Here is a 27,309-nt window from a genome sequence, read left to right as displayed (position 1 = left end):
TGCCTTAATTTATTTTTTTTTCTCAAAATCACCGTTTAGCGTACCATTTTCATGTGTACAGCGTACCAATATAAAAATGGGCTTTCAGTTGTACCAATTACGGCGAGAACGTACCAGTTGACAGGTATGGTAGCCCTTGACAAGTTTTATGTTGGAACTTTTTCTTGTTAAAAGGTTACTTGACAGATTATTTCTTTTTTTTCTCTCTGAAGAAGACCAAGAGGAAAAAAGAAAAGACCAATCAATAAATTCATCATTTGATTTAATGCTCAAATGATTGAAATGTTTACCCATAATAGAGTTGAACATTTATTTATACATTTTGGTTCTTTGGTTTTAAAGTGAATTCAAATGAATATGTCAACATATAAATGTTCTACATACCTCTCATCTCACCTCATTTTCTGAACCGCTGTATCCCCACTAAGGTTGCAGGGGGTGCTGGAGCTGAGCTGACTTGGTGGCCAGCCAATCAATCGCAGGTCACGAGAAGACAAACAACCAAACATTTGTACCTAGGGCCAATTTAGCTACAGCCTAGGGGAATGCATGAGGAAACCGGAGTACCCGGAGAAAACCTACGCAGGGCCGAGGAGAACATGCATTCCTGAATTTGAGTGGGACTCTGCTGCCGTCTAGTGGCAAAAAGACGCCAATGCTGGTGGGGAGCCACAAAAAAACGAGTTATATTTTGCTGAGAAATTTTCACAATCAAGGGATTGGACGTCAGATGCTGTCGATGAAAGCCACCCAAAATATTTAACGTTAAAAAAAATAAAAATAACAAATGGTTTCTTGAATTGTTTGTCTTTACAATGACGTTGATGGGAAAGTTGCCCCTTCCAAAATGGCCGCTTTAAAGGCATGTCGGTAAGGGCATTGAATCAATTTTGGAGGCCTCCCTCGCGTTGTTCACAGCGTGACCACGAGAGGGCCAAATCCCTCTCTCGCTCTCTTCCGCTCGATGTGGAAATTTCGCTCGAAGGCTTTTTATCCAATTGGCTGAGTCAAAGTGCAGGATAGACGCCTAATAACATCATCAGGAGCCGAGAAGGAGCCGAGAAGAAGCCTCGCCTTGCCTCGCCTCGCCTTGCCACATCGATCGCCTTTTTCATTTTCCTTATGAAATATTGATATTGGAGAGGAAACGAGATAGTGCCCTTTGCCCCGACTTCTTTGCTAGCTAAACTGCCTCCATTTGTCTCAATGGTGATGCATTGTATTCCAATAAAAGTGCATCTATACCAATATGGATACATTTTTGAAGGCTTGCTGGATGGGGGCTTGTATTTTTGCAGGAGAATATAAAATATGTTTTTTATGGGTGATATATCAGATTTGAGGAATGTAAAACAAAATGTGTTTTGGGGGGTTTTGTTTGCAGGGGGATTTAAACACTGAAAACACGAGATATGGCTCTGCACGCCATCTTACATTTTTCTTCTTTTTTAAGCCACGGCATGACGCCGCCGATTCTGCGTGCCGAGGGTGCTGCAGCCTTGTACCGACTTGTTCAGATGCTTCGGGGAAAAGTGGGAATTATTTTTTTGGGGGGTTGGTTTGACGACGGAGATGAAAACCAGAGATGGTGCAATCAATACGGCTTGGCGGAGGCCAGAGGCCACACCCACCGCCCACCGCCGATCAATCTGCCCCATTAAAATGCGGCAGGAAGGCAGGCAGCCGGGCGGGCAGGCACAGCTCAGCTAAATGATTTTACGCCTCTTATAACACGTTACACTAAATGTTAAAGTAGATGCATGTTAAAAAAAGAAAAATAGAGTGAATAGTTCAATGAAGGTGGGCGGGAAAAACCGCAAAGGCGGCGGCGGCGGCGGCGGTGGTGGTGAGCGCAGCACTTTGCCGCTCGCCTGCGGGAACTTTTTAGCGGCGCGGTCTGGGAAACGCTGACTCGGGCATCGGGGGGGGCAATTCAATTAGCGGCGGCCCATGCTAACGCCGCCGCCGCAGCGTCAATCACTTTTGCGCCCCGGCCCATGGCGGCAAGCCAGAGGCCACGCCCATCCACTGACTGCTATCTTCATTCCTGCCGTGCCGGAGAGTCCATAAAGAAATAATGCTTGGACACACCATCCCTGAACTGTGAGACCAGTCGTCGGTGACCAATCCTTTCCTAACCATCCTTTGGGGGATCCAGAAATTGACTTCAAACTAAATGTGGGCAGCAGAGTGGTTAGCATATCCGCCTCGTCTTTCTGGAATGGAAAGTTCAATGGCGTGTTGCCATGCGCGTGGGTTTTACTGGGGTACTTTCATTTTTTCCCTCTGCATCCCACAAAAGATGCATGCTAGGCTAATTGTACTCTAGCTATGATGGCTTGTCCTTTGTCTTCTTGAACCCCGTGACAGGCTGGGTGTCCTCCGCCAGCTGCATTGGGCTCCAGCACCCCCGAAAAGCCGGTGAGGGGAAGTGGTTTAGAAAGGGAAGGCATGAAAACAAAAGGGTCCAGTTACATTGACTGGACATGATGGCCAGGGAGCGAGCGTTAAAACTGACAAAGCGCAACGAAACGTGAGCTGAACTCAAGCTTCTTGTGTGGGCCTTTATTCCGAGTGTACGCAGAGGGCCACGTTCTTGTGCCTCTCCCAGTAGTGGCAATCTTCGGGGAAGCTCCAGGCGGCGGCCGCCTCCTTGTGGCGGTCCACGGCGTGCACCACGAAGCCGCTCAGGCGTTTCTCCAGGACTTCGGCCACGGCGGGGGCGTGGCCCCGCCGCCCGGCCTCCTCCAGGAACCCGGCCACGGCGTCCCTGGGCACCGGGCGCGGGAGGGCGCTGTAGGACACGGCCACGCCCACGTGGCCGTCCGGCGGCGGCGCCACCTCGAAGCAGTTGCGCCCGGACATCTGGTGGAAGCGCTGGCCGGCCCTCCAGTTGCGGTAGACGCCGCCGCCGGCGTGGTCGACCAGGCGCACCGACCAGCTCACCCAGTCGTACTTGTGGACCAGAAAGGCCAGGATCCGTTGTGCCGAATCCAGGAGATGGGGCGGGGTTACGGGCGGGGGTGTGGGCGTAGTTTGGGGCGAGGGTTCGGACTCGGGCTCCTCCCGGAGGAGGAGCCCCACGTCGAGCTGGGCTTGCTCCGGGAAGGCGTCGGTGCAGGAGTGCACGGCGTCCTTCATGCGGAGCTCCATCTCATCCATCTTGCGGTTCCACTCCCGCATTCGGTGGTGTTCCTCCTCCGGGCTGAGAACCAGGGCGGCGTGGCCCATCAGGGCGATCAGGCCCAGGCACAGGAGCTCCTTCATGCGGGCGCAAAAGTCCTCCAGGCGCCGCCGGCTCCTGGACACGTACCTAAAAAGAAGCACAATTAGCTCGCCGGCAACGTCGGAAAGGAATATCGTATATTATGGTAAAGCTTTTGTATTTTTTGCCATGCCTGGCTGCGCCTTTAAATGCATTGCGTCCTGTGTGTGTGTGTGTCAAATACAGAAATAGCACTGGTTACTGACACTGTGCCATATAGTGGTGAAAATGCGGTAATTGTGTGTGGCGACGGCGAGCGACCTTTCCACCAGGTCCAGGAGGGACTCTCCGAAGGCGCCCTGGCCCATGATCCCGTGGTAGAGCTCCAACAAGTTCTTCTCGCCGCCGCTGTGCTGGAAATAGTCCAGGAAGAGGCTGGTCTTGACCTGGCGGAAGCTCGCCTTGGCCTCCACCACGTCCAAGTACTTCCTGAATTGGTGGCGCACGTTCTCCTCGGCCGAGAAGTAGCGCACGTCCACGCCCGCCTTCTGGATCTCGCGCTCCACGTCCTCCAGTTGGACGCAGAGGAGGTCCAGGCGGCCGCACAGGCTCTGGAAGCGCTCCTTGACGAAGAACACCTCCTTGCTGTGGACGTTGTCCAGGACCAGGCGCAGGACCGGGGCGGCCGCCTGGCACAGGGGGAACAGCTGGCCCACCGTGCCGGCCAGAACCTCGGCGCCGCGCTCCAGCACGTCGGCCGCCGCCTCCAGGGCCTCCTTCTTCTGGGCCAGCGCCTTCTCCAGGGGGGCGCTCATGATCTGCGGGACCGGACCACACACGGTTCAATGAAGCCACCGTACGGAAAACGGGTGGACCGGGGGTGTCAGACTCGGGTTGGTTGGTGGGCCGCGTTATCGTCAACTCGGTTTCACGTGGGTCGGACCGATTTCGATTTTGGCCAAGAGACCCATAGACTGGGTACATGAACATTCATTCATCCGCCGCCCCTCCCGCTTGAAACAGATTGGACATCTACGACGGTGGATAGGGCGTTGGCCATTGATTTCAAGGTATCTGTTCTGTCATACGCCTTGGTTTCATCCACGAGGCGAGCGGCTATCGACGGTTGTCGTGACAACCGCCTCTCGCGCCCAAGCCGTTTGGCGCGAGAGCTGCTTCCATTTAGCTTTCCGCTTTGTTGGCATCCATTATTGATGTGGACGGAAAAATTCCATCAGAGACTGAAGAAAAGAAAAAAACTTTTGAAAAAATATGACCTTGAGCCAAATGAACGACCGCTCTCAAACTTTTCAGTTTGGAACAAAAATTAAAAAATAAAGTACGGACAATCAATTCAAGTTCAGTTTTTAAAAGTCAGAGAATGGCTGACGATTTTGTCGTTTGTATGGAAACGTTTCATAGGAAAATCCCAATTTTGTTGTTATACGATTGCTGATAGCCCCTCCCACTAGAGGGGTGTGTATATTTAAGCATTTGTTCAGTTGCCCGTACTACTCTAATTGGATTGGACGTCTACATCCAACGACGAAAAACCAATTTTTTTTTGCAGATATTAGGCGATTTTTGACATTTTTTATGTTGTTTTTTTTTTGTATCTTTTCGTAGGTTGCCCATTTTCTTCCACCACAGTCGTTGGTCAATGGCACTAAAATCAGCCGGTGGCCATGTTTGAGGTGGGGATATCTCAATTTCCACAATGAAACAATTCTTAAACACAAAACCTTAAGATGGTGATGTCATGGGGACAAAATGGCGTACAAACGGGGGGCGAGACGGACGGGACACGTGACGACGCGTTTGAACATATAAATAAATTGCAAAAAAATGATGGAAATGGGATTTTTCTTACCTTTCTCTCTCCGGCTTCTTCTTTTCAACGTCCGACAAGTTTGGCTGGCGGAAGATTTCCGTGATATCGCTGGTCCGCCAGAAAAGCTGCCAGGGGAGGCAAAGAGGGAGGGAGGGAGGGAGGGAGGGGTCCAAATAAAGAAGGAAAAAAATAAATAAATAAGAAAGAGAGAGAGAGAGAGAGAGAGAGAGAGAGAGAGAGAGAGAGGGAGGGGAAGAAAGAACAGAGAGTGCAAGACGTCACATTTGACAGTGGCTTTTTTTCCAGGCACAGAGACGGATTTTTAGGTCCACTTGGTTATTTTGGAGGAGAATTTGGACGATTCGTGGACTGGATTTGTCAGACCTTTGGACTTGTTCAAATCATCAAATGGGAAGATGGATTTCAGGTAAGACCATTTCAGATCAAGGAGGGGATCATATCGGATATGGACGGCAATAAGACGGATGCGCAAAATGCGACAAACGTACCTTCCAGCTCATTCGTCCGCATTGACGCCCATAGACGTCCGATCCGCTGAGGCTGGGAGGGTCGGCAGGGCAGACATGGCTCCTTTTCAACCTGGCATTTCTAAAAGATCATTTTGGAACAAAAACCATTGACATTGATATTTTCATTTCAATACATTTGTCTTCATTTTGTATTTAATACATTCGATTTGGAATTGAAAATGTGGCTAAATAACACAAAATTGTCCAATTTTAGACATTTCGAATCCTGCTTTAAGTTTTCACAAACTATATAGACAATGACGATGATTTTTAGCCAACCCTTTTCCATTTTTAAGTCAACATTTTTTTAAATTGTATTGATTAATGTCCACATTATTTCCTCTTCGTCATAAGTTTTTCTAATAGATATTTTAGGAAATTATTCAGGTTATTTCCAATTTGTATGCATCAAACTTGATGTATTTGTATCAATAGCGGCCTGTGAGTCAAAATAATACATATTAGAGCGGGCCGTGGGAAGGAAATTTTTAAAGTCAAAGCCCACCATCTGGTGGACAACCTGTCAAATTGCACCCTTGGATTATCTACACACAAATGCGGAAGGATTTGTGTCTTGTATGGCCCCAAACGTCAAAACAAACAAACAAACATAGTAATCGCCTATCGGGATAGAAATGAGTGGATAGGCCCAATTATCAATTTCTTTTTGTTATGCGTGTTTGAAAAATGAAATTAAAAAGTTAAAATTAGTTTTTAAGGGAGGGGAAAAAAAACAATGAAATGACCAGCTTTCCGTGAAAATAAACTACAAGTCATTGTACTCAATGTCACCTAAATGTTGGATTTAATATTTACGTCAGTCTATTTATTTTCTTTTAAAACTAAATAATCGGTCGTCTTTAAACCTAATTGCTTTCCATCAATCAAACGGTAACTAAAATCAACAGAGCAGGTATGGTAAGGAAAATAGCAGGCTCTGCTGGACAAAAGTGATAACTACACTTGAGATTTCAACTGGCATATATGGTACTTCTATTTTTCCCCCTTATTGATATAACTTAAAAAAAATCCATGAAATGATAAATAACAATAATTAATTAAAAGGGAAAAAGTTTGGAGCGCCAAGTTGATTTATATGCAAGGATTGGGATTTATTTGCAGTCAAGGTGCTGAAGTACGTGCAAATACAGGAAAGATAGTCCCATACAATAAAAAGTAAACCCATTATGATAGACCTATTATATATAGTACCCTTTTTCCCCTCCCCCACAACACGAGTTTAAAAAAAGTAACAACTTTAAGGCCCAATGTATGAATGCAAAAGCATTGGGGGACATGAACATTATTCTACTAAAACGTTGATTGGCTGAAAAACATTTTAAACATTACCATACTAAATCTTATTTTAGAAATGTATAATTACTAGCCATATTTTAGAATTGTTTCAACTTCAGCTCCTGTTTGATTTCTTTGAATTTAATTATTTTTTTGTGATAAATTTGTGTCATTTAGAAAATGCACATTCACGACCAAATGTCAAAACCGTTGAAAAAAATTAATTGAATGAGGTGGGATTTCATTGTTCCAAACATTTTTTATCCATTTTTTAAAAAATAAATTTGAGTTTGAATTTATTTCCTAGGTTAAGTGCCTTTTTTTCTAGAAATACTATTTTTTCTGTACTTATGATGTCCTCCAATGCTTAAAGTACATGAAATTAAGTGTTCATTCAGGCATCGAGCCGTTAAACGTAGCATATTTATCCGTAAAAATATAAAAATAAAAACTTTGAGGCAGCGCAAATCGGCACAAGATGTCCGCCGTAGCTTGACTTTGCAATACGTTGACGGAAAATAAGGCAGGACGTGCTTAAAAAAAATTTGAAATCATCAAAAGGTAGTGATATTTAAGTAAGTAGTGTTTAACTTCTTATTTAGTGTTGACATACGAGATAACTTGAAGAAAAACATATTTAGAGTGACTGATTTTTGGAAATTGTGACCCTACACCCCAAAAAAAGAAGATTAACGGGAATATAATCATCGATATAATCACGTTTTTTGGACTCTGACGTAACTTTTTGGGCCATCCTTTGTAGTGCATTTTGAGGTGGGAAAAGGATAAAAAAGGGGAATTTTGTCTTCCCGGGGTCGACGGCCGTCCGTTTTGGCCCAAAGTGCCGTTGTCCATTTTTTTTTCTAACGTTAGTTACCGATCCAGTAGTTTGCTCTTGACCTTCCAATATGCGTGTGATCCAACTTTAAAAGCTCTTTTTGTTGCATGTTTTTACAACTTTCAAGTGCAAGCAAGCTGTAGCTCCGCCTACTTTAGTTGCTTTTGTGTTCTTGCTGCTTTTTTGTCTGAATGATTTGATTTGGTGATTCTTAATGATCCCATCTATCTTTGATTTGCGGCCTTTGCCTAAATCCGGGATGAATAAAAGTGATCCAATCCAATTCTTCCCCTTCGTGCATTTAAAGAGGGAAAAGAAAACGGGGGCGAAAGCGTGGCAATTTAGGACCCCCCCCGGCCGGGGCGGCGGAAAAAAGGACGGGAGGCCTAGGGTTTTTCTTTGCACTCGGCCAGCACCTGCTCCATCTTCTCCTTCACCTGCTGCATATTTTGGCTCCAATCTTCGGAAATTTGCTCCACGTCGTCCTCGATGAGGGCGCTGAACCCCAGCAGGGCCACCAGGCCGATCCAGAACATGTAGGTCAGTTGCGTACACAAGCGCTCCATGCTGGGACGATCGCCACCAGAGTGCGTCCGGTACACCTGTAGGCCAGAAAAAAAAGAACAGTTGACCAAACGTCCGGTCGCCCAATGGTCCGGTGGCCGACACGGGCGGAACTCACCTCCAGAATGGGGTGGCTGAAGACATTGGCGTGCGCCACCACACCGCGGTAGAGCGAGAAGAGATTGGTGTCGCCGCCATCGCTTCTGTAGGAGGCCACAAAGTCTTCCTTCTTGCCCTGGAGGTGCTCGGGGGGGGCCTCCAGCAGCTCCACGTATTTGCGGAACTGGTTCTTGAGGTTCTCCTGCAACTTGGAGTACTGGTTTACCACCGTCTCCTTCTGGATGGCACTCAGGACCCGCTCGTTCTCGCGCTTTATGTCGTCCAAGCTCCGGTTGATGGAGCCGAACTCCTGCCTCAGCCTGCAGATGTCCTCGTCGTCCACGTGGTTGACCACCACGCGCAGGAGGGCGCCGGCCACGCCGAAGATGGGGTTGACCATGGCCGCCGCCGACGAGATGCAGGCCCCCAATTTTAAGGCCTGGATCACGCCGCTCTTCAGCTTGGAGCGGTTATTTCCCATCACGTGGTCCGACATGGCTGCCTGTCGCCGGGGATGGATGAGGGAGGGACCGATTGCCGTTAGCCCATTAGCCTGTTAGCGGGGAGGGATGTGGGGGGTCGGCGGAGGAGACGACACTCACGTTTGCTTGAGTTTTTTTTTCTTCCTCTGCCTGCAGTTCACGAGTGTCAAACTGGCGCGCCGCCGCTCTAAAACAGAAAGAGACAACGTTTATTTCTGCAGCGTTTCAGCACCAAGCAGCCTGCAGGGCGTGGACAAAGCGAAAGCAGTGGCCGCGCGTGTCCACTAGAGGGCAGAAAAGTCAACATAGACGGATTTCAGCACCACAGTGTGTGGACCAAAAGCAAAATAGCAGTGGGGAAAATTTGACTCGCATCCATTCATCATTGGATGTAAAGCCATAAATCACTCGTGTCAAAGTGGGGGCCCGGGGGGCAAATGTGGCCCGCTGCATCATTTTGTGCGGCCCGGAAAAGTTAATAATGACTACCCACTTTCTGTTTTAGGATCATATTCAAATGAAGAGTATCGATGGATATTACATTTCCTGATTTTCCCCCTTTTAAATCAGTATTTGACTTTTAAAACCATTTTTTTCAGTTTTTAGTTCAAAAATCATTTAGTAAAATCTAAAAACATTAAAAAGCTAAAATCATTGTTTAAGACCTTTAAAAACGGAATATTCGGGGATTTTGATCTAGTTCTTTTAATCCACTTATTCAAAAAAGAAGTGAATATTCTATCCAAAATGGTCCAATCAGGCCTTGTTGAACTGGTTTTCTGCCACTGCTGCCGGTCGGGCCAATCCATTTAAAGCGGCGCTCTTACCAAAATGGACATCCAAGTCATTTCAATTGGTGGCAAAAGCGTGAAAAGACGGCCAAGGGTGGCGCTGTTGGTATCGTCAACGCATTGACGTTAAAAATCATGTCAAAGCTAGTTTATTTCTCAACCGGTGATTTGATCGACTCGGTGGCGAACATTCAAATCTGGTGGCTTGTCAAATATTCCAAAATTGGTTGGAGAAAAGATCCATCGGATTTTAATATTGTTATGTTGTGGTTGCCAGATTGGGTGGAGGTCAAGAGAAGACAGTCAACGTGAACTTCAAGTGGATTGGACGTCTGGCAACCTCAACAAGCTCTGGAAATGAAACTCATGATCGAATTGGATTGGACTGGAGGAGTGCGGCAGAATACAATCAAACTTGTGCCCTTACGCAAGTTTGGGCGTTTTCCTCAAGATTTTGTGATTGACACTAATTTGACTTCAAACAGTAGCAGGTTTTTGTTTGTCAGTCACTCAAGGAGAATTGGACTTTTTCCCTAAATATTAGCAAATATATTTATTTACTGTGTAAACTCATTAAATTGCCCTTCAAGTCATATAGGATCTGAAATGTAAAGTGGCCAATTTCCTTATACGCAGCTGTGTATGAAGAAAAAGGCTTTCGATTTTGATTGCTACTTCCATGGAAGTCTTAATCAGCCTCTTGACGTCACCTGTTATCAGAAAAAAAAATCGACAGCCATCTTGAACCCTGAAAGTTTAGCCCAAAACTAAGCTAACCACTACCAAAAACTAAGCTAAACACTAAAAATCCAACGTTAAAGTGAACCATTGTGACCAAAATGAACTTTTTACGTCCAACAGAACATTTGAGGCGAATTTGATGTCAGTCATTGAGGGAAAAGTTGGAACCATGTCTTTGTCCGAACAAGGAAGTACACAGCAGTCGTAGCTAAAGTGGACATAACTCCGACAACGTTGACAATAGCGTGTTTTCCGGACTTGCTGGGTGTTTTCGGAATTCTAAATGAGCCCCAACATCCGTTTTAGTTAAAACTAGAGGCCTTGGGCCTCCCTATTTGCCGACTTTGGCTCCCTCTAGCCGCGCCTCCGTGTTAGCTTGCGAACGCAAACGCCCAGGCCTCACCCGTTCAAAAAGTCAACAACCACTCAAATTAGTCATTAAAACTCGCTTTTTTCTGCCTCAACATGAACATTACACCTTCTACTAGTGCTCCTTAGCTAAATTGGACACAATTACCCAGAAAATGCCAGCCCAATTCCTACCTTTTCAGTGGTTGTCTGGCTGATCCGAGTGTTTTGTCGTCCGACCCAGGCTCGACTGGTTCCTCCTTCTTCCTAGCAATCCCTGCAATGAAAAGGACACGTCCATCTACGTAAACGTGTAGGGGTGAGAATATTGAGGAAGACCATTTATTAAAGGTTTAAAGAGGCTTTTTAGTGCGTAAAATTGTCATTTAGAAGGTAAAATAGAATACAATTTCAATTTTATGCATCAAATTGTCAGTTACAATGCTCAAAATATCAAAAAAGGCCCTCGTGATTCCAGTAGTCCACCCCGGTAGGGAAGATATTTTTGGTCTATTCCATAGTCCAACGGCTAAATGTAAAACCCACTTGTCAGCCTTCGCCTAGCTGAGCTCCAAAAAGGAAGCTTTTGAGCGTCTAGCTCAGCCCCGAAGCAACTTTAGACACAACAAACGCTCCATTGAGAATATCCAGCAGTCCTTTAGACACTCGGGCGTTTATAACCCACTTTCAAATGACTTAAAAGTCGACGAAACCAAGCAGAAAGTTGTCGACGTGCGCCCTGACGCCAGAATGCCTTTTCCACCTGCTCAAAAATAAGAACAAAGCTTATAAATCTCTCCAAGTTCTCAACAGATTCCGCCAATTTGCACATCCAATCTTAAAAAGGTGCGTTTTCCAGCGAAAAACCTCAAGTGGAGCATATTTCTTGGAGTCGGTCCAACAGAAAGCGCCCCGACGAGGCGCAATCGCTACTGGAAAGAGACAAGAGCTCGATTCATCGCCTTCAAAGTGTGTTTGATGGTAAATAAACTTGTAAAACCACATTAGTCCTGCTTGCGAAGCATTCAAGGGCATCACAAGCGTGTAATGTGACACAATCGAGCCCTTTAAAGCGCGCAGTGTGGAAGCGGCGGCGCGCGCATGCGCACAAGCTACACACTCACTTAATTTTGAGCCCCTCTTGTTTCAGGAGCTGAAAAGGTGGATCTTCAATACATCTTGTCGGATGGACGGATGGATGGATGGCCGGGCCCAAAAGAACACCCTCTCGGTTCCGTCTGCATGCTGACGAGATGCGCGCAAATGATGCGTCGCAACTATGAGGAAGTTGTGGAATAAAATGAAGGTTGTTTGGGGTTTAAAAGCAAAAAAAAAAAAGAAGGTTCACAAAAGAGAGACCACCAGTACTAACCAAGCTGGCATGCATGCGGCTGTTCCAGGCGAGCAGCTGTCGAGCCAGCGGATCAAATTGCAACGGCTGTCTTCTAAAGGCCCCCAAAAACCCCTATTAAAAAAATAAAATACAGTTAGCTTCATTTCAAATATATCTGCTGTCATTTGCCTTCCTTTTTTGAATACATTTTTTTAATATATATAGGAATTTTTGTATTAATTTTCTTTAGTTTCTTTCGATTTTTTAAATAGAGAAACGCAAAAGGACAAAAAACAGCATACAATTGTAAATAAGTGGATTTATATTTATGTCAAATATTTGTCCTTTCTTCTTTATAGGATTATTTGACATCTATTGTTGTCAGTGAAATTGTTTATAATTTATAATAGCTGTGTGCATTAAAGTATGACATTTTTACTGTGTAAAAATAAGCAAATACTTCATCAAATGATTTATTTCATTTAAGATTTTGAATGAAATAACTCATTCAAAACTGGATAGCAAAACTAACTTAAGACATGACTTCCTGATGTAATGGCGAACTTTGAACACAAGGGGCGCTCTTGATTCAATTTCAATTCTGCATTGATTCAATCTATATTCTGTAAATTGACTCGATAAGAATACTTTATTAATATATACAATAGAGTACAATTGTGAAAATTCAACACAACGTTTTAAGAAATAGGCTTTAAATCCACATTTGAAGATGGAATAATAAGTTAAAGGCTTTTCAAGAGTTCAATTTGTCTCTTATTTGAAACTAATTCCAATATTTTGCGGTTAATGACTTACCTGATGAAGGTAGCTTAGCTCAGGCTAAAGACAGATAGCCAACGGCTAATGGATTCGAGAGCAAGCTAGCATGAGAGTGTTTAGCTTAGCGCTGTTTGTCAAGCGAGTCAATGAACCTCAGTGGCCTCATTGAAACGGAATTCCAATATTTTGGGATGGAACTGACGGGATCCTACCTCATAAAACCACAAAATTATTTGAGTTTGAGGCCCTGGGGAGGAAATTGACAAGTTTTTTTGTTTTTGTTTCTCTTCTTTTTGTCCAAGTCATCAACTGGGTAAAAATTCTCCGGCTCCTCCTCCTCTGTCGTCCCCCGCCGGCTGTGGGTGGGGCTCGTGGTACCTGGTGCGGTGAAACTTCCTGGAGGGGGCCGGCCACGCTCGCCCGTCGGCAGGCGGGCCCTTGTCCGCCGCCAGTGCCGCCACCGTCCACTTCCGGGCGCCGTCGTAGCGCGAGGGGAGCGGGTGGTAGAGGTGGGCGGGGCCGGCCATCTGGCGGGCCACTTTGCGGGCGTAGTAGCGGCGGGAGGCGGCTCGCCACGCCGCCCGCTTCTGCTGCTGGGCTTCCTCGGCCTGCTCGGCCGTGGGGACACGCCTCCTCTCGTGCCTGAGGGAGGGACCGCCCCCGCCATCATTTAATACAACAAAAAACAAAACTTGACTACATAATTCAAGTATACTGGTTGTGAATGGCGGCCACATGGTTCTCCACCCAGGCTTTTTAATGGAATACCCTTAATTGTGGCTAAGGTGGCTAATTTTGCGCTAGTGTATCCAGATGGAATCACCTGAGTTGCTGGGCCTGGGCGTTGTGGGGCGCTCCGTCGGCTTGCTCGCACGTCATCACTTCTCTCAACTCCAGTTCTTGGGAAAAAAAGCAAAGACCAATCACAAACGAGATAAAAGTCTTTGTGGAATTGGCCGCCAGTTTGGCGTCCAAAGAGTTACCCGCGTCCCAACAAGCTCCGCCTCCACCTCCGGCAGGGTACGGCTGCCCCTCCTCGACGGGCTCCCGTTTGATCGGGACGACGTCCACTGGGCACGGCTCGTCTTTGACGCCCGGCACCGAGGCGGCGGAGGGCTCCGCTTGGCCGAGGGTGGGCGAGGGGAGCGTCGGGGTGGTGCAGTGAGATGACGCGGCGTCAAACAGGCTCACTGTGGATACATTTAACAGGGTAGATAAACACCATTAACTTCTTGCCAGATAGTAACGTTTAAAACTAAGATATGGTCCTTATTTCAGTACACCTGTTCAAGTAATGCCGATTTCAACCAGCAGAGGGCACCCAGATTTCAACAATTTACATTGTTATAAGATGTATGATATAAAAATTTCTCCTGACTTTACATGCCTCTAAAAGTGTTTAGACTGCAATGCCCGTTTCGGCCAGCAGACAGCGCCTACTTACTACTACTCACTTGCTTATAGTAATCCTCCAGATGTCCCATTGGCTGTTAAAGAGGACTTTGTATGCACATTTTACGGTCTATCAGAGATGTTGACGCTAGAATATTCTTGTTATTTGGCCCCTAAACTAAAAACAAATCTCAATATTTTCGTGATATAAGCCAGCCCGTACTGAGATAGCGTTTTATTTTGATATAACACAGCACGTCCAGTCGCTACTCCGGCTTAAAACGGATTGAACGTCTAGACACGTCAATGAGTTATATAAAAGAGTGGGGGAAATGTGAATTTACGTACAGAAGCCAGGTTCGGAGTTCACCGGCTGCTGCTCCTCCTCGGCATCCCGCTCGGCGTTTCCGGATCCGGGCGAGCGGTCAGGCGTGCCTCCTCGGTTGAGCTGGCCGCACGAAGCGCACCCCCGTCGGCGCCGCAGAGCACTCATCTCCCGCTGTAGCCGGTGGATCTCTTTGTCCCTGTCGGCTAGTATCCGCTGATACTCGCGACAGCGGCCGCCGTTGACGCCGTACAGGACGTTGAGCACCGAGTCGATGGCCAGCCGGATGGCGTTCTCCACCATGAGAGCCTCGTCCGGCCTCAGGCCGGCGTTTTGGCTCAAATTCATGCCTTTTGTGATGCTAGTGGCTAACGGCTAACAACTCGGACAGGCACGTTGGTGCTAAAAGTTACATCTAAGTGGGGAAAAGGACACTTGGCGTCGATGGGAGAGCATTAAAAGACGACAAATTGGCGATGTGACTGCGTCAATGTGGCGAAAACGCGGCGTCCCCGTCTAATTTACTCGTTACTCGTCGCCGTCTGATGTTGTATGCTGTATGCGGGGTTGTTTATCGGCTGTCGTCGGTGGACTGCCCGACCTTTGAGCGCCCTCCGGAGGACGGGAAGAGTAATGACAAGCCACAAGAGTAGCAAGTAGCTCGAAGTCTAAAAGAGGAAAAATTATACAATTAATTTGGGTTTTTAAACAATTATTTCCCCCCGAAATGGTTTCATTCAATCATTCATATTTCTTTTTTTGGCCGTTCAATAATAACAAATACTGGACTAGGAGTTGGAGACACTTGTACTTACGAATGTAATTTATTAAAAAAAACAGTCATTATAAGGAATCCTGTGTGATTTAATTGACAAAACAAAAAGGTACACATACATAAAATCCGACATAGGTGGAAAAGGCAGCCCCGTGCGACTACTCAAGCGTTGAACTCAGAGCGCTTTGGTGGTCATTACCCATAATCCACTGCTTGACGTAGTGGGAACGCGAGACCAAGTTCTCATCTGGGAAATCACCTGGCTTTTGGGCGCCCCATTTAACGAGACTGGCGCATTCCCTGAAAATGCCGTCCAATTCCAAGCGGGGGTAAGTGTCGTCCCACGGCGGGGATTTGTCCGCCGCGGCGTCCTCTTCCGACAGCAGCGCGACACCGGGAGCGCCGTTGCCGTCTCCTCCTCGTTGCACGGTCACCGTGCCGATGGACGCGTGGCCCTTCTCCACTGGTAGGACGAGGAAACGGAGGAGGCGGGGCCGGCCTGCGGGGTCGGGATCCTCGGGGGCGGCGGCGGTCGGCGTATCCGTCGCAGTGGCGTTCCGCAACAAGTCGTGCTCGCCGAACACGGGCTTGACCCACTCCTGCCGCGTGAGGATTTCCCAAAAATGCAGAAGAACCATTTGATTGGACGTTAAATAAGTGAGTCACGATTGAATTTGAATGTCGGCACAATGACTTGGTTGAGCAGGTGGCCCCAACCAAGATGGCCGCCACGACCAAGACGAAAGCCATCTTGGTAGGGGCCACGAACGCTCCTTTCTCGCTTAAACCGGAAATTAAAACAAATCTATCTAAAGACTGGAAACACAGACGTTGAGAGCTTAAACTCAAATATTTTTGAGGGCACGGAACCCTTGGGTGTCAAATTGGGGGGCCTTCCCAGGTGGGCGGTGAAAAAGTTTGGCGCTTTGTCACCTTGAAGTCGCCTCCGTAGTCCAGGTAGAGCGGTTGGAAGAAGTGATGCGGCTTGGACACCCAGACGCTCCTTCGCAGTGTTTTCAGCCAGCGTCTGGAAAACGCAACATTTGGAAGGTCAAACCGTGGATTACCATTATAAAATGGATGGATTTGAAACGTGAAAGAGCAAAGAAAAAAGCTTTTCTACAACATTTTCCACCCAAAAATGCTTGAACGTGCTAAATTGTCCCTTGCTATGGTTGGCTGTTTGCCTCTTTTGGCTGGTCTCCTTCTTTTGTTTTGATCCAAAAAGGCGGCGCGTGCGGGTGCAGTGGCTCTATGCTTATGCTCTTTTTTTTAATTTTTTTTTTACCAATTTGGTCATACGCAGTTTCTGGGTGTGATGACAATTAGGCTTTTGTCCAGTCAATGATGATGACAAAGCCCATGTCCCATTATGATTATTATTATTATTATTCTCACGAGTGCCAAGAGCAGGTATATTGTTGAGCGGCATTGTGCTTGGGTTTACTCTCTCTCTTTTGCTTTCTTTCTCTTGGGTGTTTGTTTTCTTCCGTTTCTTGTGGAAAGAAAGTAAGGTGTTGCATTTGCACGCCGTGACTTCCTGTCGAGCGCGCGTTCATTCGCATTGTGGTTTCTCACTTGGCGGCGGCCAAGGCAAAACGTGACCCCACCAGGGTTTGGTACTCACCGCTTTCCAGGGCAGGCCAGGAGGAGCGCGGTGGCCAGGGACGCCGCCGCCGCCGCCACCGCCGCCACCGTGATGAAGACCACCAAGAGGGCGTGTGAGCGCCATCCTCTCGCTAGAGTTGAAAAATAACAGCTTTAAGAGGAATTGTAACCGTTGTATAACTGAATGATCCACCATCAGAGTACCCTACTCCACTTTTGAGTGGGTTGTTTTGGACCGCACAAAATGATGGGGCGGGCCACATTTGGGCCCCGGGGCCGCCACTTTGACACACTTTGGTTTGTCCTTACCCGCCACGTCAGCCGAAGTCCAATGGACGGAAGAGCTCCAGTCGCTCCAGGGGCCCTGCGACGGGTTCTCGGGGCACCACTTGGCCCGCACCTCCACGTCAAACCGGACGCCGGGCGGCAGTCCGTCGCGCCTCACCGCCAGGAACCTCCCGTCAACCGCCACCGAGGAGCGAGCCGGGTTCTGACGGTGGCAGAGAATGGGATGGGGGCTTTAGGGCGCTTTGGCAGGGGAGGCCTCTGAACGGACGGACTTCACCGGCCAGGGAGGTCGGATTCGCAGGCCGTAGCGCAGGCACTGCTCACTGGCGTCCACGTGCTCCCACGTGATGTCGAGGTCGCCGTCGGGGGAGCTGGTCGCTCGGACGTCGTGGGGCGCCGCCGGTTTCACTGAAATTGGGGAAAGTCGCTCGTCTTGGTTTAACTCGCAGGTGTCAAAGTGGCGGCCCGGGGGCCAAATGTGGTCCGCCGCCTCATTTTGTGGGGCCCGAGAAAGTCAATCACGAGTGGCCACTTTCTGTATTAGAATCAAATTCAAATGATATAGATGTATATAATATTTCATGATTTCCCCCTTTTAAATCAATCATTGTCATTTTTTAATCCATTTTTTTCTGTTTTTAGTTCAAAAATCCTTTTGTAAAATCTGAAAATATATTAAAAAAAACCTCAAATAAACATTGTTTTAGATCTATAAAAAAAGTGAGTATTCAGGGCTTTTAACCCAGTTCTTTTAATCCATTTTAAAAAAAGATCAAAATATTCTATCTAAAATGGTCCACGGGAAATGGAGTTGACGTTAAAGCAACCCGAGTCTGACACCCTTACATAAAGATAGAAGTGGCACTTGAGTACGAGTGGCAGGCCCAGCTAAAATGATTAAAAAAGAGCGACTTATAGTCCGTAAAATACTGAAAATAGCAAATGCTTTGACATCACTGGTTGGAAGATTTTTTTTTTTTGGCTTACCCTCATTGTAGAGCGCCCAGCTGGAAGACTCGCCGCCGACCGCCGTGGTGCAATCGGTCCCCACGGCGGCGATGTCGTCCAAACGCGGGGGGTAGGCCACGCACCAGGGGCGGGGGGGCGTCAGCAGACAGCCGCCGGCCGCGTGGAGCTCCCCGTCGCTGCGGTGGAGGAAACGGCGGCGGGGTTGTGAGTGGCCCGTGCGGTCGGACGGGTTTTGGACGGGCTTTGGCCAAACGCTCGCCGTACCTGCAGTTGACGCGCAGGCGGAGCGGGCGCGCCGGAAGGCGGGCGCACGAGCAGTTGATCAAGATCTTGTAGTCGGTGAAGCAGGACACGCCACACACGGACGAATAGGCTGGAAAAGAACACCAAACAAATTCAATTACATTAAAATATTAAAAGTCAGATGGGCCTTTTCCACTTGGTGTTAATGCTCCCAAAAATACCATCTTTTATATTAGGGGGGAAAAAAATGGAATGAATTTTATTTGTAATACATTTTTGTTAAAAAAATTGAAGTACATTTCAAATAAATTTCATAAAAAAAGACAATTTGATTAGAGAATATTAGCTTTCAAGACACAAAAAATGCTCTTTACTATGAGATGCAACATCATTAAAAGCTGAAATTCAATGTTTTTTTAATAAAAAAAAGCAAAAATATCATTTTCATGTCTTTTTAAAATTCATAACCAATTCCTTAAAAATATTTTCACTTTCTTCCCTCTTTAAATCTCTCCTCAATAGGAATAAAAAGTCAAATAAAATATTAAATCAATATTTCCTTTTAGCAAGGCTAAAAAATATTTATACATGATTAAAAATGCATTCTTTTTATGAATAAGGAAATAAAGCACAACTTACCACTTTGAATATTTATCAGGAGGTCCCAAAATACCCAAACGAGGGCCGCCATGGAAAAAGTCCAGAAAAAAGTCCAGAAAAAAGTCCAGAAAAAGTGGGACGCACAGACACTAAAATACAAGAAAAAAATGGATGTTTAGAAAGAAACATCATCACTTGAAAAAAAAAACACTGTAAAATATCTCTTAAAAAGAAATTCAAATAGCATTTTTTTTAAACAGATTGTTGAAATAAGTTTCACCTTTAATTTTGGTTGACAAAAGAAAAGCTGCCCAAAAACGTGCTCACGTGACCTTTCACTTTCTGGATTTAGAATTTAAGGCAACTTTCTACTCCGGTTGTGAAGAATAAAACAATGAAATATTCCAGTTGGGGGAATTGGCACTTTATCAAAAAGCTACCCGTGTCAATCCTGTTCATTTCACAACCAAAAGCGAATCGCTTTCAGTTTTAGAATGATAACAACAATTTGTTGCCACCGGAGAAGAAACTTTGAAAGGAACTTCCTCGGTTTGAAGGTGTCAAATGTCGACGTCAGACCCTCAAAATGACAATTTAATTTCTTTTTATCTCATTTGCGTGAGCATGTTTATGTAAAAGAATTGTATTGCATTCACAACAGCCATTTGCAGATGAAAAATGTCACAAAAATATCATACCAAAAACAAAAGAAGGCTAAATTGGGAGGTAGTGTAGTAATTGAATCCTTTCGCCACTAGAGGTCACTGCCTCAACGATGTTGAGTATGCCAAGCCAACAATACCAAGTTTTTTTTTTGTTTTTACTGTACTTATCATTTACCTATGGATTGTGAGTCACTTTCTATACATATATGGATATTCTACGTCACTTCTTGCTTAGTAACCGAACATTTATAGAATTAAATCATATATAATTTCCCCAAAGTGGCCTAGAAAAGCCCCAAAATGAACCGGAAAAGACCCAAAATGAACAGTAAATGATCTGAAATGACCATAAATCAACAGGAAGTGACCCAAACCCACCCGGAAGTGACCCAAACCCACCCGGAAGTGACCCCAAATCAACAGTAAATGATCTGAAATTCCCCTAAATATCCTCTTTGGCCATAAATAATGGCAGCAAACTTGATTATTTTGACACGGAGGCCGTCAACGAAGGTGGGTCACCACTTCCTGTTTATCTGGAGTGACTGGTTGTTGACATTCCCAGGTCACTTGGCGCTGAGTAACCCAAAGTCAACAAAAAGTGACCTATAAACTCCCCCGAATCAACGGCATCTGACCCCAAAACGAACCGGTTGACCGCCATCGAACCTCCCGCTTCTTGGTAAATTGGACGCGGGTCACCGCAACCACTTTGCTTTCCCCAAGCGTAGGCGTGGGCGTTCGCCGGCGGCCGATACCAAGAATCTCCGAGTGGCGGCGGGCTCTCCTTAAAAAGGTTCTCGTGTGCCTAAATAGCTTTGTTTTTGACCTTTATAGATGTAAAACAATGATTATTTTAGCCTTTCTTAAAATATATTTTTAGATCTTACAAAAGGAATTTTGAACGAAAAACGACTGAAAAATGAATTTCAAAAATGACAATGATTGATTTAAAAGGGGGAAAAATCTGGAAATTTAATATCCATCTATACTCTTCTTTTGAATTTGATCCTAAAACAGAAAGTCGGTACTCATGATTGACTTTCTCGGGCCGCACAAAATGAGGCGGCGGGCCACATTTGGTCCCCGGGGCCGCCACTTTGGCACCAGTACTCTGGAGGACCTGTGTATGTGTGTGTGTGTGTGAGGTGACCCGGAAACGACGTAGCAAAGCGGTGGAGGTGTCTGTGCCATGGGTGGGGGAGGCGGTATTGGGGTGGGCTTACGGGCCGGCAAGTGTCGAGGCGGAAAATGTGTCCGCCCGTACGTGGTCGCCGGGGTGAAAAACGCAACTCTACGGCTCTCTCTTTCTCTCTTTTTCTTTCTCTGTCGGCGGGCCAGACGCAGAAGCGGCGGCAATTTGTGCGATTTCACAGATGAGCGCTTCCCTAAGACTCCTGACAGCCGTACGCCGGGATGCCGGGATGCCAGCCGGGCAAAAGAATGGACAAATTGGCCCGCCGGCCACGCTCCGACGGCCCAAACGCCGTCTTTCAAAGTACAAAATAATAGGCGCCGTTATCGTCGCCTCGTCCTCTTTTTTATGGGAGCGTGGGTGCTGGTCAAAATACACATTTTAAAGTCACTCGCTGCGGCCATTCAATGTCCTGGCGGTTAGGGGGCGGAGTCTATTGGGGAAGGCCGCCCTTAAGGGAGACGCCAAAACCAAGCGGCGGGTCGCCCCAAGGTTTCTCTCCACCAGAGCCGTCGCCCGAGTGCGCCGGCCGTTTTTGAGTGCGGGGTCAAGAGGGGGTTCCAGGGGAGCGGCGGCGGCGGCGGGGGCCGGTGACGGGGGTGGGCGGGGCCGGGACATCTGTTGGGGCTTTGGAGAGGTCAGCCACGGGACAGGAACCCGTCTTAATCCTCCCAGCTGGGCCCGCAGGAGAGGATTTGGACCCGTGCTGGCTGGCTAGCTGGCTGGCTAGCTGGCTGGCTAGCTGGCTGGCTAGCTGGCTGGCCCCGGCTCAAAGTCGCCGCCGCCGCCACCACGCAAGCTAATTGAGCCGCCGTCAACCTCCCGGCCATGGACGAGAAGTAAAAAAATAATGAATAAAATAAGCCCATTTGACGTCCAATCCAATTTGACCGGGAGGGATGGCAGCAGCCAATCGGCAAAACTAATTAATTTGGAGAAATACACAGAGAGAGTTCATTTCCCTGGCTGTTCATCCTCACAAGAGTCACTTGGGGTACATCCACGCGCCACCTCCAATGCGGCGGCCCTCCGCGTTAGCTGGCCTTTGTGGGCAGCGGCCGAGCCAAATGCGCTTTTGGCGCGGGGTCGCCGGCGAGGTCAATATGGCGGCGCAGAAATTTAAAGTGCCAAGACTTTCTCCTTTCAAAAAAATCAAGCCGCCGCCCCCTAAAACATTGCATTGTTGAACTTTTTTCGTGTTTAATGCCTGTTCATTGTTTAAGAATTTTAGGTGAGGTTGCCTTGGCCAAGAAAACATGTTTTTTGGGGGGGGAATCATGTGATTAATCTTGAAAAAGAGCAAAAGCAATCCGTTCTCCAAATTTGTGCAAAAAAAAAAATGCTTTTCTCTTTGAGGCTAATCCGCCAAACAGACCAAACAACTCTTTGGTGGAATTATGGAATTAGCAAATAGCACATTAAGAGCCCGGAATGGAGTTCAAACGCATCACCACCACCAAAAATGATTTCTTTTTCCTTTTAAAAGCTTCTTCTATAACCACGCGAGCTTTAATCTCAAACGCCGCCTCCCAAAAAATGATTATGAAGCGAAGGAAAATCCCCCAAAAATGTCTCCTACTATATTTACTCACACATAAGCCACCCCGCACATAAGCCGCACCCTTAAGATAGCCGTAAAATGGTATTTTTTTTTCACAATTTCTCCACATTTCATCCAGGCATGTTTTTTTTTCTTACTGCAAAACAGAAAATAACCCAGAAATAGTAAATGTTATTTTTCCGACATCTACTGGTGAAAAGGAGTATGGCAAGTCCAGTCATCATTTTTTTGTTACAAATACGGCTTGCATGTGAGAAAATCCTTTTTTTAAGGCGTGTCAATGGCAAGTCAAGAGTTAACCCCGCCCCCATCCTCGATTCCCATCTCCACGGGACCCCCCCCCCCCCGCCAGCGACGCGGTGACCTTAAACTCCGTCGCGCGCGGTGGGGTCGCTTAACCTTGAACCCAATTACAAGATAGGGTTACTTAAGCGTGACCCGCCATTTGTTGGCGGGGGCGCCGTAAAAAAAAGACGATACGCCTTTACGTTTGTCGTGCAAGGGTGCGAGTCACACAAAAAAAGATGGCTGCCCAGATGGCAGGTGCTTTTTTGTAAGGCTATAATAATATATGTATTTTTTAAATATTTGCCAAAAATCAGGCGACATTTTCTATATCAATAGAATCATTTAAAAATATTTTTTTCAGTGAGGATTTTTTTTAACATCTGGTTTTCTGTATTTATGAACTCTTCAATTGAAATGGATGGATGAATCAATCGATATGGGAATATATATTTTTTTTTAAAGGTATCCATGGCTGAATAAAAGAATGATATTCTGTGCAAATGTTTTTTTCTTCCCCTCCACGCTGTCTTGTAAAGAGAGCGTGCGTGGAGGAAAGACGCATTAAAAAGAAGCTAAAAATACCTCATTTGAACACACTCGCCTGCTCTTGCTACGACACGGGTCAAACTGGAGACAAAAGATCAGCTGAGTGCCTTCGCGCGTGTGTGTGCGCATGTTTCGTAGTTATAGCGGGGGGGGGGGGGGGGGGGGGGGGGAATGTACATGTTCTGGACATGGCCCGCTAACCGCCCGTTGAACCTCCCCCTGAACTCAGCATGAACCCAAACTTGATGATCTCCACACACCCACACACACACACACACACACACAAACACACACACACACACACACACACACAAACACACACACACACACACGGACTGGTGTCCTTACTGTTAACGCACTTACTGTACATACATTTTTTTTGTCTTTTTCCTCCAAGGCAAAAGTGTCAGACTCGGGTTAGTTGGCGGCTCACATTAACATCAACTCCATTTCATGCGGACCATTTTAGATGGAATATTTTGATTTTTGCGTGTGTTGAGAAAGGACATTGAAGAGTTTCTTCAAATTAGCATAGTTACTTTCTTACAATCAACATATGAAATGGATTAAAAATGATACAAAGCAATCACGTGACATGAGCTTTTTCTTTAGATTTTTAAAATTGAAATAAAATGAAAACTATCACCCTTTGTAGTCATTATGAAAAATGAAAAAAAAAAGGCGGGACCTAGCGCTGGCGAGGCGCACGTGAAAAAGTCCCGTGAGAGTCGGCCGCCGCCGCCGCCGCTGCCGTCCCGTGACCGCCGTCTGAACTTTCCCAGCGGTCAATGGGCGCCGTCCACCTCGGGTCAAGCGCGCGTCGATACCCAAAAAGTCGAATGGAAAGCGGATTAGCTTCCGTGCGTCCGGAAAATCATCTTTCCGCTCTATGGGACGCCGGACAGGTGATGACCGAAGGCCACGTACGCCAGAGAATTTTTTTTTTTAGTTCAAAAATCATTTTTTAAATCTAAAAATATATTTTAAAAAGCTCAAATCAATAAAAAAACGGAATATTCAGGGCTTTTAATCCATTTATTAAAAAAATATCTAAAAATAATATCTAAAATGTTCGGACACGTGACCTACTGGGTTCCAATCTTTTGTGTTTTTGGTCCATTTGACAAAATACAGGAGTCAATTTATGGTATTGAGTGAATACCCTGAAGTGGAATAATAGTATTCCCCGTACATGTTGAAGCGCAACAAATGTGACCTTTTTTTTGTTCCATTGGCCCCTCCCGTTCGAAACACGTGTGGCCGTCATGGCAGCCAATGAGTGGAAAGGCAAAGTGAAATGCGCCTTAGCCACATGGCGTGGCGTTTGTGGAGCCGTCACGACAAGCTCGCTTTCCCCCGTTTAATCCGAGCGTCCGTCTGTCCGTGCACGGGCTCAACACCAGATAGAACCCGAGCCATTGGCGCTGACCCGTCCGTGACCCGCTGGCTGGCTCGCCGGGGGGGCCCAACGCCGCTACTCTTACTTAGCGTGCTAGCGTGCGAGCGAGCGAGCGGTCGCATTGACTTTTTGACACGGCGGCCCGACTCCAAGCGCTTTACGTTTGAGCGTAAATGGCGTAAATGATCCCCCTTTAAAATCAATCATTATAATTTTTTTAATCCATTTTTTTCAGTCTTTAGCTCAATCATCATATCTAAAAATATTTTTAAAAAAAGCTCAAATAAACATTGTTTTACATCTATAAAAAGGCTTTTAATCCAGTTGATTGAATCCATTTATTAAAAAAATCTAAATATTCTATCTAAAATGACGTCACTTTCTAATGTATTTCTGATATTAAGGGCCGAGTTCCTGTCAATTATGGCACATTTCCTGTTAATTACAGTCACGTAGTTACCCAATTTAGCGCAAATGTAGTACCGCTTTTTACCACAAGGCACGTTTGCAAAAGATGTCACCGGGTAGGCAATGATGATGCCTTCGTATTCCGGGGAGCCAAATCAAAGCGAGGGGCGGACGGGCGCCATTGTTCCGGCCGGGCGCGCATGCTCGTCGGCGGCGCCAATTAGCGCAGCTGTGACCCGCGGCGTCCGGGTCAGCGCTTCGCGGCTGGCGGCGGGACAAAAGGAAACGGCGGCCCGGAATCCGCGCTCCCAATTAGCGAGGGAGCACAATGGCGCAGGTGAGAAGTCGGTCGGATCGGGGCGTCGCGCTCACGGGGACGGCGCGAGACGCTTGACGCCGAGAGCCCGGCGGAATGCCCCGGAACTTGGAACCGGCCGGCTTGGCCGCCATCCGGCCGGCGGGTCATGTATAGTCGCCATCAATGCCTAATTTGAGTCTGAAACACGCATTTACTTGGCTTTTTCCTAGTGTTTATTTGATTCGTTATTTATTTGTTCGTCTCTTAGCTGGCTAAAACAATTTCAAAATGGCTGCCATTTCATTGAAATAGAAAGGAAGAGGGCTTAAAATGTCAATTTTCGGTTTCCAAATTGCCAGTCCATCACGCTCCATTTGTTTTCCGCCTCGGCGTGAATTGGACGCGTCGGTTGTCATGGTTACGGCGCCCAGGCCAAACACTGCCTGGGGCCCGCGGGCCGTGCGAACGCGACTTAGTGGGTCAAACGCCGCCCGCGGGCGGACAACCCGCGCGCATTAGCACGTGTGCGCACGCGCGCGCGCCCACTAAAAATAAACCATCTGCAATATTTAACTTAGTGACCCAGAAAGGCGCCCGGCGTAATCGCCTGTTTGCGCTAGCTCGCCGCCGCGGCCATGATATCATGAGGCCACGCGGGCGCGCAAGAAATAAATATGCGCACTCACCGGTTGCCATTGACGACGCCGGACGCAAAAACATTAGCTTCCTGGGACAGACCATTTTAGATATAATATTTAGTTTTTTTTAATAAATGGATTAAAAGAACTGGATTAAAATCCCTGAATATTCTGTTTTTTATAGATCTAAAATGATGTTTATTTCAGCTTTTTTTCACCTTGTTTATTTTGCGTACATTTTGTGGGATTTCCAGGTCATTTTCTGCCAATCCTTTAAATGGAACGGACGTCCAGCCCCGTCAAGTTTGTCGTACGAAAGTTTCATTTTTGCCAATAACCTTGCGGGAACGGCACCCTCGTGGAAAATGGTGCACGAGATAAATACACATCAGCCCACCCGCTCCACTTACTCCAAATCCTAAAAATGGTGGCCAGTAATGTATGGCAGCATGAATATTAATGCGGGACAAAGTTGCCGCCAAGCAAAATATTAATATTGATGGCCAGGCCAATTGCTAATGGAGGCTTTGTGGAAGACCACCCAGTCTGAAATATCAAATTCTTTGCTTTTTTTAACTCTTTCAGCACCATTGACCAGTGTCCAATCATCCTTCCGTACATTGAAATTGACATTATGAGCCATATTTTGACGTACAAATACACGTTTAAACGTACACCATAGAAACTTTCTGTATGAATTGAATTGTGTACAACCTGAATCAGCTCAATCCCTATTTTATGGCGAAAAAACATGAATTGCAGCTACAACACATACAAAATACATTAATAATAACATCAAACAATTGCGATATTATTAGGGAACATAGCCAAATGTTAGTAAAATGATTGTACTCACCAAAAATCCTTTTTGGCTGTCTTCCTTTCTTTCCTTGAGAAGATGTCGGACGGATTTGGAGTGACAGGCTAACTAGCAAACTAGCTAGCTTGGGAGATTTCTTTAGGGTCTCTTCATTGAAAAGTCCGTCCACAAAATGGCTTCGACCGTACATAACTGCCAGAAAATAAACTTCTTCTACCTCTTCGGCCATTGTGGGCTGACAAAACCGTTATTAAAACAAAACAACAATATATTTCCTGCTGCAGCTCGCTACAGGTGCAGTTTGCTAGCACTAGCTAGCTTGTCCGCTCTCTCACTGTTCAATCACAGGGTGGGAAAACGCAGATGTTTCCGTTTCCCAGAAGGCCTTGCTGTCGCCAACCCCAATTCTGATTGGTTAAAGTAACTGTCTGATGGACCGACGACAGATTTTTT

General features: G+C 46.5%; 4 protein-coding genes and 1 long non-coding RNA gene across 7 annotated transcripts; 1 reads left to right on the top strand and 4 right to left on the bottom strand.

Annotated features, from left to right (window-relative positions):
- Positions 1-135: 135 nt before the first annotated feature.
- LOC144199291 (uncharacterized) lies at positions 136-5,635 on the bottom strand. The gene is made up of 4 exons (XM_077720815.1): positions 5,546-5,635; positions 5,076-5,161; positions 3,527-4,023; positions 136-3,313 (listed from the first exon to the last, which is right to left on the bottom strand). The coding sequence occupies exons 3-4, from the start codon at positions 4,018-4,020 to the stop codon at positions 2,566-2,568; spliced, it is 1,242 nt and encodes a 413-aa protein (XP_077576941.1). The 5' UTR covers positions 4,021-4,023; positions 5,076-5,161; positions 5,546-5,635; the 3' UTR covers positions 136-2,565.
- On the top strand, positions 5,278-12,230 carry LOC144199293 (uncharacterized). The gene is made up of 3 exons (XR_013326882.1): positions 5,278-5,463; positions 9,914-11,706; positions 11,876-12,230. It is a non-coding gene; the product is annotated as an uncharacterized LOC144199293 (long non-coding RNA).
- rpz (rapunzel) lies at positions 6,654-11,735 on the bottom strand. 2 transcript variants are annotated; one of them, XM_077720816.1, is made up of 5 exons: positions 11,272-11,735; positions 10,921-11,002; positions 8,966-9,032; positions 8,383-8,865; positions 6,654-8,302 (listed from the first exon to the last, which is right to left on the bottom strand). In XM_077720816.1, exons 4-5 carry the CDS (start codon positions 8,857-8,859, stop codon positions 8,087-8,089), a joined length of 693 nt encoding a protein of 230 aa, XP_077576942.1. In that variant the 5' UTR covers positions 8,860-8,865; positions 8,966-9,032; positions 10,921-11,002; positions 11,272-11,735; the 3' UTR covers positions 6,654-8,086. The 2 variants fall into 2 exon arrangements, with proteins under 2 accessions (XP_077576942.1, XP_077576943.1); XM_077720817.1 differs by lacking the exon at positions 11,272-11,735 and having other exon boundaries at positions 10,921-11,018.
- A 458-nt stretch (positions 12,231-12,688) lies between the features above and the next one.
- On the bottom strand, positions 12,689-15,170 carry LOC144199861 (uncharacterized). The gene is made up of 4 exons (XM_077721738.1): positions 14,579-15,170; positions 13,822-14,028; positions 13,662-13,737; positions 12,689-13,480 (listed from the first exon to the last, which is right to left on the bottom strand). The coding sequence occupies exons 1-4, from the start codon at positions 14,901-14,903 to the stop codon at positions 13,144-13,146; spliced, it is 945 nt and encodes a 314-aa protein (XP_077577864.1). The 5' UTR covers positions 14,904-15,170; the 3' UTR covers positions 12,689-13,143.
- A 190-nt stretch (positions 15,171-15,360) lies between these two features.
- Positions 15,361-27,251, bottom strand: LOC144199860 (interleukin-21 receptor-like). 2 transcript variants are annotated; one of them, XM_077721736.1, is made up of 9 exons: positions 26,893-27,251; positions 19,078-19,187; positions 18,460-18,568; positions 18,214-18,371; positions 17,504-17,634; positions 17,248-17,428; positions 16,958-17,069; positions 16,264-16,357; positions 15,361-15,929 (listed from the first exon to the last, which is right to left on the bottom strand). In XM_077721736.1, exons 2-9 carry the CDS (start codon positions 19,127-19,129, stop codon positions 15,489-15,491), a joined length of 1,278 nt encoding a protein of 425 aa, XP_077577862.1. In that variant the 5' UTR covers positions 19,130-19,187; positions 26,893-27,251; the 3' UTR covers positions 15,361-15,488. The 2 variants fall into 2 exon arrangements, with proteins under 2 accessions (XP_077577862.1, XP_077577861.1); XM_077721735.1 differs by lacking the exon at positions 26,893-27,251 and adding an exon at positions 19,319-19,620.
- Positions 27,252-27,309: the final 58 nt, after the last annotated feature.

Source organism: Stigmatopora nigra, chromosome 7 (assembly GCF_051989575.1).
Source record: "Stigmatopora nigra isolate UIUO_SnigA chromosome 7, RoL_Snig_1.1, whole genome shotgun sequence".
In the NCBI taxonomy this organism is placed as follows: Eukaryota; Metazoa; Chordata; class Actinopteri; order Syngnathiformes; family Syngnathidae; genus Stigmatopora; species Stigmatopora nigra.
Note: the sequence above shows the minus strand (reverse complement) of the source record. Positions and strands in the feature narration are given on the sequence as shown.

Bases quoted from the DNA above. Each gene is read 5' to 3' on its own strand.
- LOC144199291 (XM_077720815.1), bottom strand. From the start codon at position 4,020: ATGAGCGCCCCCCTGGAGAAGGCGCTGGCCCAGAAGAAGGAGGCCCTG. The intron at 3,314-3,526 runs GTCGCTCGCCGT...GCTTCTTTTTAG, and splicing joins CTCCTGGACCTGGTGGAAAG to GTACGTGTCCAGGAGCCGGC.
- LOC144199861 (XM_077721738.1), bottom strand. From the start codon at position 14,903: ATGAATTTGAGCCAAAACGCCGGCCTGAGGCCGGACGAGGCTCTCATG. The intron at 14,029-14,578 runs GTACGTAAATTC...ATGTATCCACAG, and splicing joins GAACTCCGAACCTGGCTTCT to TGAGCCTGTTTGACGCCGCG. The intron at 13,738-13,821 runs GTAACTCTTTGG...TTTTTTCCCAAG, and splicing joins CGGAGCTTGTTGGGACGCGG to AACTGGAGTTGAGAGAAGTG.
- LOC144199860 (XM_077721736.1), bottom strand. From the start codon at position 19,129: ATGGCGGCCCTCGTTTGGGTATTTTGGGACCTCCTGATAAATATTCAA. The intron at 18,569-19,077 runs GTAAGTTGTGCT...GTTCTTTTCCAG, and splicing joins CCTGATAAATATTCAAAGTG to CCTATTCGTCCGTGTGTGGC. The intron at 17,635-18,213 runs GTAAGCCAAAAA...CCCCAATTTCAG, and splicing joins CTGGGCGCTCTACAATGAGG to TGAAACCGGCGGCGCCCCAC.
- rpz (XM_077720816.1), bottom strand. From the start codon at position 8,859: ATGTCGGACCACGTGATGGGAAATAACCGCTCCAAGCTGAAGAGCGGC. The intron at 8,303-8,382 runs GTGAGTTCCGCC...TCTGGCCTACAG, and splicing joins TCAGCCACCCCATTCTGGAG to GTGTACCGGACGCACTCTGG.